The 13,571-nt window shown below is 32.3% G+C and overlaps 1 protein-coding gene across 16 annotated transcripts in view; it reads right to left on the reverse strand.

Annotated features, from left to right (window-relative positions):
• Nucleotides 1-13,571, reverse strand: part of LOC132194999 (potassium channel subfamily T member 2) — a 128,238-nt gene that overhangs the window by 45,315 nt on the left and 69,352 nt on the right. For 10 of the 16 annotated variants that reach the window (XM_059616669.1, XM_059616668.1, XM_059616664.1 and 7 more), the window contains exon 2: nucleotides 10,303-10,565. The exons of 4 other annotated variants lie outside the window; for them this stretch is intronic. In XM_059616669.1, the coding sequence (XP_059472652.1) occupies nucleotides 10,303-10,550 (248 nt within the window). In that variant the 5' untranslated portion in view covers nucleotides 10,551-10,565. Of the gene's footprint in view, nucleotides 1-1,283; nucleotides 1,538-10,302; nucleotides 10,566-13,571 lie in introns of those variants that run through there. 2 more of the 16 variants (XM_059616682.1, XM_059616675.1) reach the window with 1 other exon arrangement.

Here is a 13,571-nt window from a genome sequence, read left to right on the forward strand (position 1 = left end):
TTCTCGGAAGTAATTCCTTCACTCTTTTATATTATGTATGTACTCGCGGTGAGTTACTGTAATCATCTTGCATTACTCGGAAAGAGAGTTCAATATAATAACAGTACAAGTCGGTGGCCGTCGGCGCCGCGCGTCACAACAAAATCGGTTTCATTTCATTTCGGAGCGAGAAAGAAAAGCCGATTTTATTTTGTATCTCACTCGAGTAATCAAAACGGGAATGCAATTTCCTCGACACCGGTCATTATTATTTGTGTCTCGGTGCGTTACAATTTATTGGGTTGAGCATCAATCCATCACAAGAGAGGAAAATATCCACTCGGTTTGTGGTGCGACAGGCATAGAATGTTGCGCAAGGTGAGCAATTATGCGGGTTCAGTGCGCTCAGAAGGTAGTAATTAATTCAGGTAGCGAACAGGGGAATTATGATCAAAATTTACTCACAGTGTCAGAAAATGTCGAGAAATGTGCAGGAGAATGTTGCGTATTTAAATAATTGAGATGTCTGACAGCAGCTCAACGCATTAAACTCAGAAAATTCATGCATTGTTATTATTTTGATCAGAAGCTCCGACCAAAATTTGCTGCTTTACAATTGATAATAAATAATTAATTTAAATTCAAATTTCACAAAGGGGTGTTAATTATACCTGGGAGAGAAGTTTTCATGTAGCCAGAGAATTACAATTTATTGAATAGTTACAATTCTATAGTGCTGCTGCAATTTATTAATAAAATTTGAAAATTTCAATTTAAAACTGTTTAAAATTAAAAAGTTTTTTTTACTTTTTCAAAATAAATACAAATAAATATTCAATAATTAGCATTAAAAATGAAAACAAAAAATATTTAATAAATATAAAAACAGTTTTATTGGGATTAAATTAAAAAAGGCTTTAATTTTGTGCATAAATAAATTTAATTATAGTTAAAAACTTTAATAGTTTTATTATCGGTTTGTAACCCTGTTTGATATTAAAAATGGTATGTATACAAGCATTGAAAATTGACAAAATGTGTTAAACGAACTATTTTTCAGACATTGTTTTTCATTTCCAATTTTTCTGAATTTTAAGCCACGTTTATAATACTTTAAGCAATATTTCGAATTGACAAATTTTCATTTGACTTTAATCAAAATGTAAAATAAAATGAAAAATAGATAGAAATATGGATGTGGGGGAGTCGGCGGTGGCGGCGAAACCAATCAATCGCATATTGCGTCACACAAATAAGCAATAATAGAGCAACACACGGGGCTCGGGGGTTGATAAATAATTTACCTGGGTATTCGATCGTAGCTGTCCCAAGTGTTGAGGCAGTTGTACGAACTGTACTTGACGGACGACCCCATCGCACACTAAATATATCACACACTTGTCGCGCGCACACGAACTCGCCGGAAATTTTTGGTACAAAAAAAAATGAGGACACTGAGGAGTAAAAATGGTCAGCGAGGGGGCGCGGGGGCGGCAGGCATGGTCCTCCTGCGCACGACGTCCTCTCGGCTGGACGCGATGTCGGCGGCGCAAGGCTTACTGACTGGACTGACTGAAACTCACTCTCGCCGGCCGCCGCCGCCGCCGACCCACCGACCCAACAGCGCGCGCCGCCGCCCGCCCCGTCCCCAACCTCCTCCCGCCTCTTCGAGCTCAAAAATTTCACGCTAATATAATTAGCGGATTAATTAATATTATTTTTTTTGCGTCAACACGGAGCTCCTCTTTTACTTTTTATTATAGTCGAACCGCAAATTTCAAAATTTTGATCCAACGCAAATGAAATTTAGGTTAAGACAAAACTTTGTTAAAAAAAAAATTATACAATAAAGAAAGATCCATTGAAATAAACAATTGCTGATATATATGTACATGGAAAACAAAATTTAGTACATTCTACTGGCCTAAATTTGTTATAGGCTTTAAACTTCTAATTTTTTTATTGTGTTTAAAGAAAAACAAATACCTATTTTGCAAAATATTATAAAAAAATTTAAAATTAAATTAGGAAATTTTGAAAACTTTTGCCGTTTTCAACATGTAAATCAAGTTTCACTTAAAAACCATATAATCAGCAATCTTTGTAAAATATAATTCCATGAAAATTGCCAAATTTCAGTAGAAAAAAAAACTTTTTTAAACATTTTTTAGTATTGAAAATTTGAGCTAAAATAATTAATATTGTATTAATTTTGCAATTAAAAACATCACTATGCATTCATAAATGTTTAAATATCTTTATGAAAAATGTGCTTTTTAACACTTTTTAAATGCAACAGTAAAATACGCTTTTTTCAAAACATTTATACCCAGAATTAAGTAAAACGAAACAGAATAGGTTTCAAATGAATGAAAGTACAAAGACTTTTCCCTTTTTAATTCATTGAAACCATGTTAAATGAAAAATCTTACCAAGATCTTACTAGTGTACAGCCCTATTTCAAGTTACGTTTGGATAAAAATGTTTAGTTTTTAAATTGTTGATTGCTAGTTAAATTAAAAATTAATTACCAGCAAATTATTTAGAGTGTTTTTCAATAAGAAAAGTCTAGTTGGCGTTTCTTCTTTATTTCAACATGATCGGCACTATTGGAAATTTAATCAAATATTTTTCAGTCAAGATTTATTCTAAAATAAGTATTTGAATTACTAAATCACTTAATTTACTTGTTGCAAAATGATGAAGTTTCCACAAAGCATGCATGTTTTGAATTGAAAATTTAAGGTCAAGGCTAAGAGTTCACAAAACTGGAGCAAAAATATCGGTGTTGTATTTAAACGAGAGGAAAGACGAATTTAACTTTTCACAAGTATACGTTGTGTATATTTATGTGCAATCAGTTAATTAATCTCTCATGAGACGCGCATCCATACCAGCAGAGGCAACGCTACACAATTTAATTAAAATTTACACTTGCCCTTTGCGAAGAATAACTCGACAGAGATCACGGAGCGCCACTCAATGCCAATTCAATTGCGAAAATGTTTGCTCAAGACAAAAATTGACAACGCGAGCTTCTTTTTTTACAAAGAAAGCAATTTTCCAGAACGGAAAAGGCCTTTCAATCCTTTGTCAAAAGAACGAGACGCAAAAGCCCTCAAAAGAAAGTTCCAGTCATTTTACTTAGAAAATTTGAGGCATCGTTTGAAACCACCGATGTCAATGCTTGTGATGGATCCTTTTTAGAAAATAATGCTCGTCGGCTTCCCTTTCGGCTGCAACTTTCTGTCCCAAGAGCTGAAAACTTTCAAGTGAAAGGAAAGACCTCTCGAAAACTTTGATCAGACTGGAGCAAAAGTTTGAAAATTTTTCAGCCGAAATTTCTCTCCTTTTTTTTAGAAAAAGGTCATTACTTAATTTGTTTTTGTGGGTAACAGAAAATATTGCAAAATTTAAATTATGTAAGATTTTTAGCTGAAAATATTTCAAAATAACATTTGATGTGAATTTCATGATAGCGGAACAAGAAAGGAGGCAATTCGCGTGGCAAGTGTATCGCTGTGGAAACAGCTTGGTGCCGACGAAGACAGGTGGCACGTGCTTCCTATACACCGAGAGCCCTCTCTGCCTCACATAAGCCGATCCTCTTCTTTGTGCTCCAGTTTCCTTTGCCGACTCTACTGCGCTGCTTTTTATCACAGCAACATTTGAAAGGAGAAGGTCGGAAGCCTTTCTGTGAACGTGCCACTTTAAAGGGGTCCGCAAAGCCTTAATTTTTTTTCCATTTTTATACCAAGGAAAACATTTTTCTACGGACGCATTTGTTGATTGCGCAATTTTAATTTCCCTTTCATCAACGTAACGAGCTGGATTTTGTTTTGATAGACAATTTTTATATTAGTAGCTTCCATTAGTTCTATTTTCCCTTTCAATTACTCTATGCTAATCAAAAGCCGTTTTCTATGGTACTCGTGATCATAGAGCTTCTCTGCAGCTGTGAATTATACTTTTTTCAGCACGTCTGTGCGTCACAGCCGTCCTTCGAGAGGACAAATGCAGGGGTCAAAATATTGTTATTACAAGTAATAAAAAAAAATCAATTTGAACAATAAATAATGTAATAAATGAAATTATAAGTTGAACTTTTTGTGTTCTTATACAGAAATAGAAAAATGATTCAAACGCCTCAAAAAAGGGATAAAATTCAATTTTAATGCCACTTTTCAAAGCATATATTAATATTTAAAATTTAAATTAAACAGGAAGACCCAGCCCAACTCTCAAGATTTCCGTCAAATTGAATGCGGGGATTAAAGTATTAAAAAGTCATTTATCATTTATGAGGAAATGCGTCCAACTTAGTGAAATAACACAATATTTAACTCCCTTTCAAATTTTATAAAATTATTTTTGATTTGGAATATAAAATACAAATAAATTACTTTTTAAAATATTTGCAGATTGTGTGGTATTTGAATGTCATTAAAAGCAATAATTTTTGAAAATATTGTAGCAGGAGTTCACGATCGAGAGTTAATTCATAATGATTTGCATTCAATTAAAAAAAAAATTTATAAAATTAATCTATAAAATTAATTAATGTACAAGTTTTTGTCAAATTAATTTCACCGCTCATGAATAATGGCTGCAGCTTGCAGCCGTAAAATGCAGAGCAGGATATTTTCTTCAGCAATAAAAAACTCACAAAACCCACCGAGAAATATCCAATTTTTGATAACCTTCTATAAATATTTTAATTATATTTTTTGCTTTTGTAGTAGAAGTTCATGATCGAGGGTTGATTCATGGTGGATTGAATTTAAATTCGGCTTTTCCTCAATAGGTTTTTGTGAGTTTTTGTTGTTTAAGAAAAACAATATCCTGCTCTACATGTTTCGGCTGTGGGCTGCAGCCATAACTCATTATTTTTCTTAAACAATAAAAACTCACAAAAACCCATCGAGGAAAAGCCGAATTTAAATTCAATCCACCATATTTTTTGCTCTTTGAAAAGTTTAATACGATTTATTTTCCTTAAATATTTGTGAAATTATCGTATATTTCACCTTTTCACCTCTGGCCTTAAACGTTTCTGAAGTACCTTTTAAAGCTTTTTTAAGCCTCTCCACTTTTCCGCGTCTATACACCTTGAGTCGTGGTGCCATTATTTGCCAGCACTTTGGTTCACTTTTCCGCCCGAAAAGGACGCAAAATTGATTCTGGCAGCAGCACTACCTCCTCCTTTGCATGCATGTATAAAATTTAAGGCCCGCGTGACTTTTTCACCCCGCTCTGTCATATTCCCTTCTTATTGCTTTTCAGCGTCGCGAAAATTCTCTTCTCCGCGCGGCGTAACCGAGTTTTCGTTATTTATTTTCGCTCCTCGGCGCTAAATTCTATTACGGCCAACGTGAAATAAGATAAACACAGCACTCGCGAGAGAGACGCAAATTTTTCTTCTCGGCAAAAGTTGACTCTCGCGATTAAATGAGTCCGTCGCGGCGCTGAATAAATTGTGATGATTAGAGCCCGCGTCACAATCTGCACCCTTTTCAAGAGTTTTGTTTCCGAGCCACAAAAGGGCGGCCTGATGTATGCATTATTCAGCAGGGTGCGCCACGCGAAATTTTAAACATTCAAATATTTGTAGTTTTCCCAGGCGCAAAAAACGAAAATGCTGCTATTTTCCCAAAAAATAACAATGACGGGGAAGTTCAAAAAAGGCGCTCCTAGTCGCGAGTTGCTTACGAGGGAAAAAAACCCGACTGTTTTTGTTTGGCCTCGCACCTGTGTTATTCGTGCAGCGCAACCGAAAAACCTGCTGATTCAATTTTGCGTGACTGCCGCTTTTATTTTTGTGCTCTTTTGTTTCCCTTTTGAAAAAATAAAAATCTTTTACTCTTTAATTCAATTTGCCTCTGCAGTGTCATGATGATTTATTTATGTAAGTTGATAATCAATAATAAAAAAAACTTATATGAAAACAATATCCAAAGTGTAGAGTTAATTTACATTTTAAGCATTTAGAATTTGAGTCACGAGAAATGGATATATAATTTATAAATGTTTTGTAGCTTTTAAGTTATTACAATATTATCTAATTGTGTAAAATATATATGGAATAAAAGATTTGTTTTAATAAAGAAAATATTTAAAACAAATAATTATATGTAAATATTTAAATGTTATAATAAATTTTAACATATTAAAAAAAAACAAAAATTAAAAACGTATGTAAAATCAAAATTTTTTGTTTAACATGATTTAAGCGCTATAAATTTCTTACGTTATTTTACCAAAATGATTTACTCATTAATGACATATTTTGAATTCTAAAAAACTTTGAAATGATCTGATGTGATAATGAAATTTTTACTTAATAAATATTTCAAAATATTCGTACCTCTAAATAAATTCCGTTAAGTAAGTTTAAAATTTCATTAATTTTTTATTCCAATTATATTCTCATAGATAAAAACAGCCAATCAATTGATTCAATAAATAATCCAATAATTCAGTTGATCAATCAAAACCTTATTTATCTTAAAAATTAATGTTTTAATCTATCTTAATCGCTCTACTTTTTTTTTTACAGCAGCGGAATTTTCCTATATCTCTGAAAGATCTTAACATTTCTAGAATTAATATCTCTCTCTGGTACTCGATACACGAAGGAGCCAGCGAGTGCCATTAATCTTGATTAATCAGCGCAAATTGAGTGGTCTTGAGAAGCAACGTGACCGAAAACTTTTCTCCTGCCTCACAACCAATCGATACCAGTCGAACTTTAAATCAACAGAAGTTTGCGCGCAGAAAACTGAAAAACATTTTCATATCGAAAGCGAGTGGATTTTTTTCTTTTTTCGAAACTTTAGCAGGGGAATTTCTTTTTTCCAGGATCGGCGGGTTGTGCTGAAGGAGGAGGGCGTCGAGGAGGCTGCTGCTTTTGTTACACACCTGGCGAGAACTCAAACAATAGAAAAGTTTCGCCCTAATTAAAAGTAAATATTGAGGAGCTGCTCGGGCGGCCCACTATTGTTCGCGCACAGCCGAGAGCAGCTCTGCGGCCTTTCGGCGACGAAAGAAGAGAGAAATAATGCGCGTGCCGTCGATCATTCTCCGCAAAATTGAGATACTTCATTGAACCCCACGTCCATTAGCACGATTGCAGAAAATTTCGACTGCAAAGTAGCGAGAATTTCTCCACTTCATTACTCACGAAGTGCAAAACTAAACAAAAAATGCAGAAAATATGCAGAATTGACAACTTGATTTGCATAAAAACTTACAAGCTTATCAATCTTGTTTTGCTCGTACCGAATTAAAAAAAAATAATAATAATAATCTCGCAGACTTGGATTTTACATTATCAATTTTTATTTATTTTACTCATCATAAAAGTGGAAAAGTAAAAAAAAAATTTATGAATAACAAAACTTTTATCTTTACAAAAATCAATCAAATTTAATCTATATTAAATTACAAAATTCTTCAAGAAAATCGTTTTACATAATCAGTAATTTTCTATCCCAATTTTCGAGTTTTTTTTATAAAATTTGAAATTTTATGTTCTTCATCTCATAAACTGACACGTTTATTATTTGAGTTCAGTTCATTGCAGTAAGTCATGTTTCATGAAACACAAACTTTCTAAGTTATAATTAAAATCTGTATCAATAATAATTGAAATTAAGTTCATTATAAAGAACAAAAAATGAAAAATGATGAGGTTATTATTATTTATTCTTCTCGGTCAATACAAAAATTTAAATTGGAAAAAAGAGAAGAAAGGGTTTACAACTAGCAGATGTCTGCTAAAACGCCCGACATCAAAAGAGACACGGCCGCCGCGGTAAACCCACACTATCGGAAAAAAAAGAACGATATCACAACACTTTAAAATCTTAACTCTTAAAAAAACTCTTAAAACTCTTAAAAGGTGATGTTTGTCAAAATTATTATTCATATTTATTCATTTATTTATTGTTGTATATTCTACTCAAGTGATACATGAAAAAATTAAATTGGAAAAATGAGCAGAAAGGGTATCACAACTAAGCAGAGATCAGCTAAAACGCCCGACATCAAAAAGAGATCGGCCAATGCTGAAATTTTTATTTATTTATTTTAATTTAATTTTTATTGAGATTAAATTTAATAATTTAGGTTATATTAGCGTTTTTACAATGTGGCGGTTCAATTCAATGAATTGTGGTATTCAAATTCAATTTATTCTATTCCAATAACCTTATCAAATCGATTATGTCACAAAAGGCACATCACAATCTGGGAGTAACGAATTTTAGTTTCCAATGTTAAAGAATGTAAAGTGATTTGCAAAATTATTTATAATAAATAAATTCATTTTTTAATAATTATAAAGTAAAATGGTTTCACGTTATTGAAAAGTTATTGTTAATTATAAATATTTTTAAAATGCCAAATTATTATAAAAGAAAAATATAACAAAAATAAAAATAAAATTATAAAATTTATCTCATAAAAATTGAAAATTATTTTTAACTTTCAATAAAAGATTTTTTTGTTTACAAAAGCTAAAAGTAAAACGCATATTTCTTTGTGTAAAAATTTTCATTTAAGTCTGACTCTAAACAATAATTGCTAATAAACAGAAACACTCGGAAATCAAATTAACCCTGTCGCGCATTTGCTCACATTGATGGGTGACAAATGAAAAACGTGTCGGGGCGTTCATAGCCGCTCTCATTACTACACGAGACGTGCATATGTGCGTTACCCGAATTGAGGGCAAAGGTCAGAGATCAAACTCGTCCCCTGTCAGTCGAGTCGCCGTGTGGCGGCGACGGACGGACGGATGGACGACCGCTTGCTTTTCAACTTCAATTGAGCCGACCCGTGTGTGTTGTATGTAATTTCACACTTACCTGGGCAGCCATCTAATTAAAACGTGCTCAAAGCACAGAAGCCCGGAATGAACCGGTCGATCAGATATTGTGTTCCTTACAAGAGGTGATTTGATTGAAAATGACTCGCTTGATCAACTCATCAGAGTGCTCCCGAAATTCTTAAATTTTGGTTCTATTTACTATGGACCAATTTTAAATTTTCCCGCATATTCTAAAAAAAAGTAGAATTTTTTATGGAAAAGTTACGTGGACAATAAATTGTTGGACTCTAATTTAAATATACATGTATTATTTTCTAATTAAGAAATTTAGATTAAAGATCTTGGAAATTATGATATCGGGATTTCCATGATCATCTCCTCTAGTGTCAACTTCTTCAAACAAATTGAAGATCTTATTTAAAAATTGTTGACTGAAAGCGTCAATTTTTTATTCGATGTCTCAAATTAATAAAATTTTGTGGTAAAAATTAGAAATATAATTAATTGAGTGGAAAAATAGTAGAATTAGATCCAAGTAGATGATCATGGCATGCTTTAAATTTATGATAAGTTTTGCAGGTTGTATGAAAATTTTGATTTATTCATGATACACCATTTCATAATTTTTTTGAGTGCTGATATCCTGTGGTATAAGAACGATTTCTATATCTGCAACTTAAGCCCTAAATCTAACTAAAATATTTGAAATCAAGAAGAATAATTGTTAAATTTCATATTTTCAATATAAATCAAGAAATTTACAATTTCAATCAAACATCATACGATACGTTGAAATTGATAATTTCAACAATTATCTAATATGATATGTGATTATTATTCAAGATTTTAAAGTTTATAAAACTCATGATTATTATATTCAATCTACATAAATTGAAGCTAGTTATAAAGTTCCCATTTAAGTATCAATTAACCAAACTAACACATTATTTAATTCGTTAAAATAAAAAAATAAATATCAAAAATTGCTAGCGTCAATAAAACTTTTCTCAGACAACTTATGATTTCATAATAAAATGAAACAAATTATATTTTAAATTGTTGTTATAGAAAAAAAAATTAAAAAAACTTCAAAATATAATAATTAATGTTATTTAAAAAATAATAATATTGCTAATATTATTTTATAAGTTAATTTTTTTAAAGAAATTTTCTTGCAATGATCTCTCATTTGTAGAGAATGTAATGCTAAATAATTATATTCTAGGTTTAGTTATACGTTTTTTCAATGAAATATGTAAAAAAAAAATTTAAAAAAAAAAAAAGTGGGGCTAAACTTACAAAATAATTCAATAAATTCCAATTGAGTGAGAAAATCGAATCTTTATGAATAAGATTTTAATTCCGTAATTTTTAAGTCTCTCACTTATAAAAAAAATAATTTGTTTATAAAACTTTCAGACATGAGTTGAAAAGCAAAATAAATTTGATTGTAATTTAATAATTTGTGGAGATTATTTTGATGTTTTAGTAACCTCGGAATTTTGAGTGCCTCCTCGTCAAGACTGTCGGAAGGTGCGAGGAGCGGCTTTTCGAAGAGTTTGCTGCTGGCGATGTTGAGGGTGGAGGAGCCGCCGTCGTAGCGGCCGCCGGCGATGCTGGGGGTCTCGCTGCCGCCCCCGGAGCAGCCGCCGCCGCCGCCGCGCTTGTTGAACTTGCGCCGGCGGTTTTTCTTTTCCTCCTCGCGCCGCAGGTTGTGCAGCCGGAAGAAAAACATCGACATCGTCGTCTGTGCGATCTGCGAGAGAATAACAATAATTTGCACACAAAGCGCCACACAGGGGCAGATTTAATTTCGGCCCCGAATTCAAACGGCAGCTCAAAGCACTTCTCCTCAAAAGAGAAATTGCTGCCAGGTAATAATAATCTCTCTCTCGCTCCCTCGCTCGTCAGACAGCCACATTTGCTCTCCAACACACTCACACACAGGCACTGCACTTGACACAAAACATCATCAAAAACATCAGCACGCGCTCTCGGCAAAAATTCCGCCGCCACTATTGGCCGTGACAAAAGCCATTTTTCGCCCCGAAACTCCACACCTTGTCGCAAAAACGAGCCCCTGCATAATGGATCGGGCGCCACAAACCTTTTTAACACTCTGCGTTGACCTTGCAAACTTGTAAAGGCACTTTTTACTCTTTCGCTGAAGTGCAGGTCATATTCAAATTTAGGCAATTTTCGCGCGTATTTGACATTTTTTAACCTAGGTTTTTAACCAGGAAAAATTAATGATATGTACACATTTTTTACTACTTTTAGAAGGTAAAATAAACATATTTTGCTAAGTATTGAAGATAAAGTTGACTTTTTTACATTTGGATTCTAAAAAGTTGAATAATTTTAGTTAATTTTCAGTTTTAAGTACCTGTGTTTTTTTTTCAAATTTTTTTAGTTAACTGTATTAGTAAAGTCAACTTTAGAAAAAAATGAGTATATTTCAGATCGATTTGATGATTCAGTGGAAACAATGGTTTGAAGAAATTTACTAGATATTACAATTTTTATTTATTTTGGCCATTTACGCTCAAATCCTCTTCTTTTGTAAGACCACTCGTGATTTCTTTATTTCGCCTTTTGCTTGATTAACATTTATTATTTTTGTTTTATTTGTCACTTTTATCTTAGATGCCGTTAGAATTGGTATGATCGCCATTATTGTTCAATTTATAAAATTACGATTACATTTTTTTGCTCTTGTATAATATAAAAGTATAGATTTTGGCGATTTATTATGACTAAGAAATATAATTGTTAAGAAAATACATAATAAGAGTTGCAGTTAAAATATGTAATGATTAAATTTTTAAATCTAGTGCTATGATTTTTATTATTATTATTTTTAGACTGCTTAGATTTGCCAAAGTTATAATTATTAATAATCCTCAATTGGTTAATTGGGATCAAATTTTTCACATAAACGGTTAAAAAAAAAAAAAACAAAATTATCGATACCACCTCAATCTGAATAGGTTTTGCAACTAAATGAGGTTTGTTGTAAAAATGTTGAATGTTTAAGTTTAATGTTTAACTCTAAAATAATTTATAAATAACACCAGCAAATGGTAAATTTCACTTTTCAGAATATAATTAAATATATGAAAATGCATGCTTATTAAATTCTCATATTTTATGCAGTTAATTATTGTATAGGAAAAAATCTTCTTTACTTAAAAGAAGGCAACGATGAAGTATTAATCTGTTTCTTTTATTAAAATTTAGGTTTGTTTAAGACATTTTTAACTGTTTATATACAGTAAAAATTTAATAAAAAGCAGTAAAGTAAACCTTTGCTGACTTGGCTTTAATTAGAAAGCACAAAGAAAACAGCAATTCTATCTCGCAAGTCTGCGCAATAATTAAAAAGTCGCCTTTCCTTTATTTTTGTTTGCCCGAGTGCTGGGAATTAAACTCGCAGACGCCGCGCCATTTGAAATTAAGAGGCACGTGTCTGGCTGTTCCCGTCCGTTTGTGGCTCTCGCGTGACAAACGACGCTGAGACATCGAGGCAACGATCATTCTTAATGGACCATTCCCGGTGTCCGCGCACAAAGAAGATGCGGCCGCGGGCGCCATAAAGCTGGGTTAAGTCCCGAGGCGCAAATTAGTGGCAACTCGCAAAATCTCCCTTTTCTCCGGCAAATGCTTCCGCCGAGGTCAAAAATTGCAGTCGGCTGGAACAAATGGCCAGATTTATCGCCGTCCAGAGGCCAACGCGAGATTTATCCGAGGCTTTTAAGAATTTGCCACATGACTTGTTACAATGCTGACGGGAGAGGAATTGTCCAGTGATACAAAAAAAAAAACAAGCGAGCTTAGGTTGGCAAGAGTAAAAAAGAGAATATTTTAACTCACCAAATAATCTTCATTCTTCAGCAAAAATGTTTTAAAATATTTCCTGGAAACTATATTTCAACTAAATCCAAGCGAGTTTCTGCCGCGGATCCGACTTTGTCCATGATAGAAAATATTTGGTCGAGATATTAACATCCGAATATTTTTTTCGCTGACTTTGAGTGTCTGATTTTATCTTTTTAATAATGAATAATTATTTTTAATTTATGTTTTTATAGTGAAAATAATGTTGATGATAATTAAATTAATTGAATATCAAAATTGATAGCAAATGTGATGGCAGTACTGGAACTAATTCTGGGAATGAAATCATTTGTTCAGGTCATCAAAATATATAAACTTTTTTTTTAAATTTTGCATGCAGCATCACAAATGTTTCTTTATGATAAAGACAAATGATTTTTGGTCAAATCATATTAAAAAATAACATAAAAAATTGGTTAAAATAGGTAAAATAAAAAAAAATAATAAAAGATAATTAGTGTCTTTCAATATTATATGATATTTATGATAAAAAGTTTTTAACACGTTTTATTTTAAAAATGAATATAAAAATTAAACTTAATTTATGACTAGAGATCAATTTTTATTGCATAATATGTTGTAAAGTAAATGGGTTAATTTTAATTTTGAGAAGTATTTTTTAATGTATTCAGACTGTTAGACAGTTATTCAGAATAATGCGACTGATAATTATTTTATTGTAACTCATTATTGGTAATTGTTTTTGTAATCAGACTTCCAGGACTGATGCCATTCCAACAGAAAAAAAACAATTAATTAATGATGGCTGTTGTAAAAAATTCAAAAATTAATTAACAAAACGCCTTAATATGGAGGGCAACAAAAGCGTTATACGATGAATGGATCGACCCAAACAAAGGCCAAA

This window comes from Neocloeon triangulifer, unplaced genomic scaffold (genome assembly GCF_031216515.1).
Source record: "Neocloeon triangulifer isolate White Clay Creek 2 clone unplaced genomic scaffold, ASM3121651v1 ptg000008l, whole genome shotgun sequence".
NCBI lineage: Eukaryota > Metazoa > Arthropoda > Insecta > Ephemeroptera > Baetidae > Neocloeon > Neocloeon triangulifer.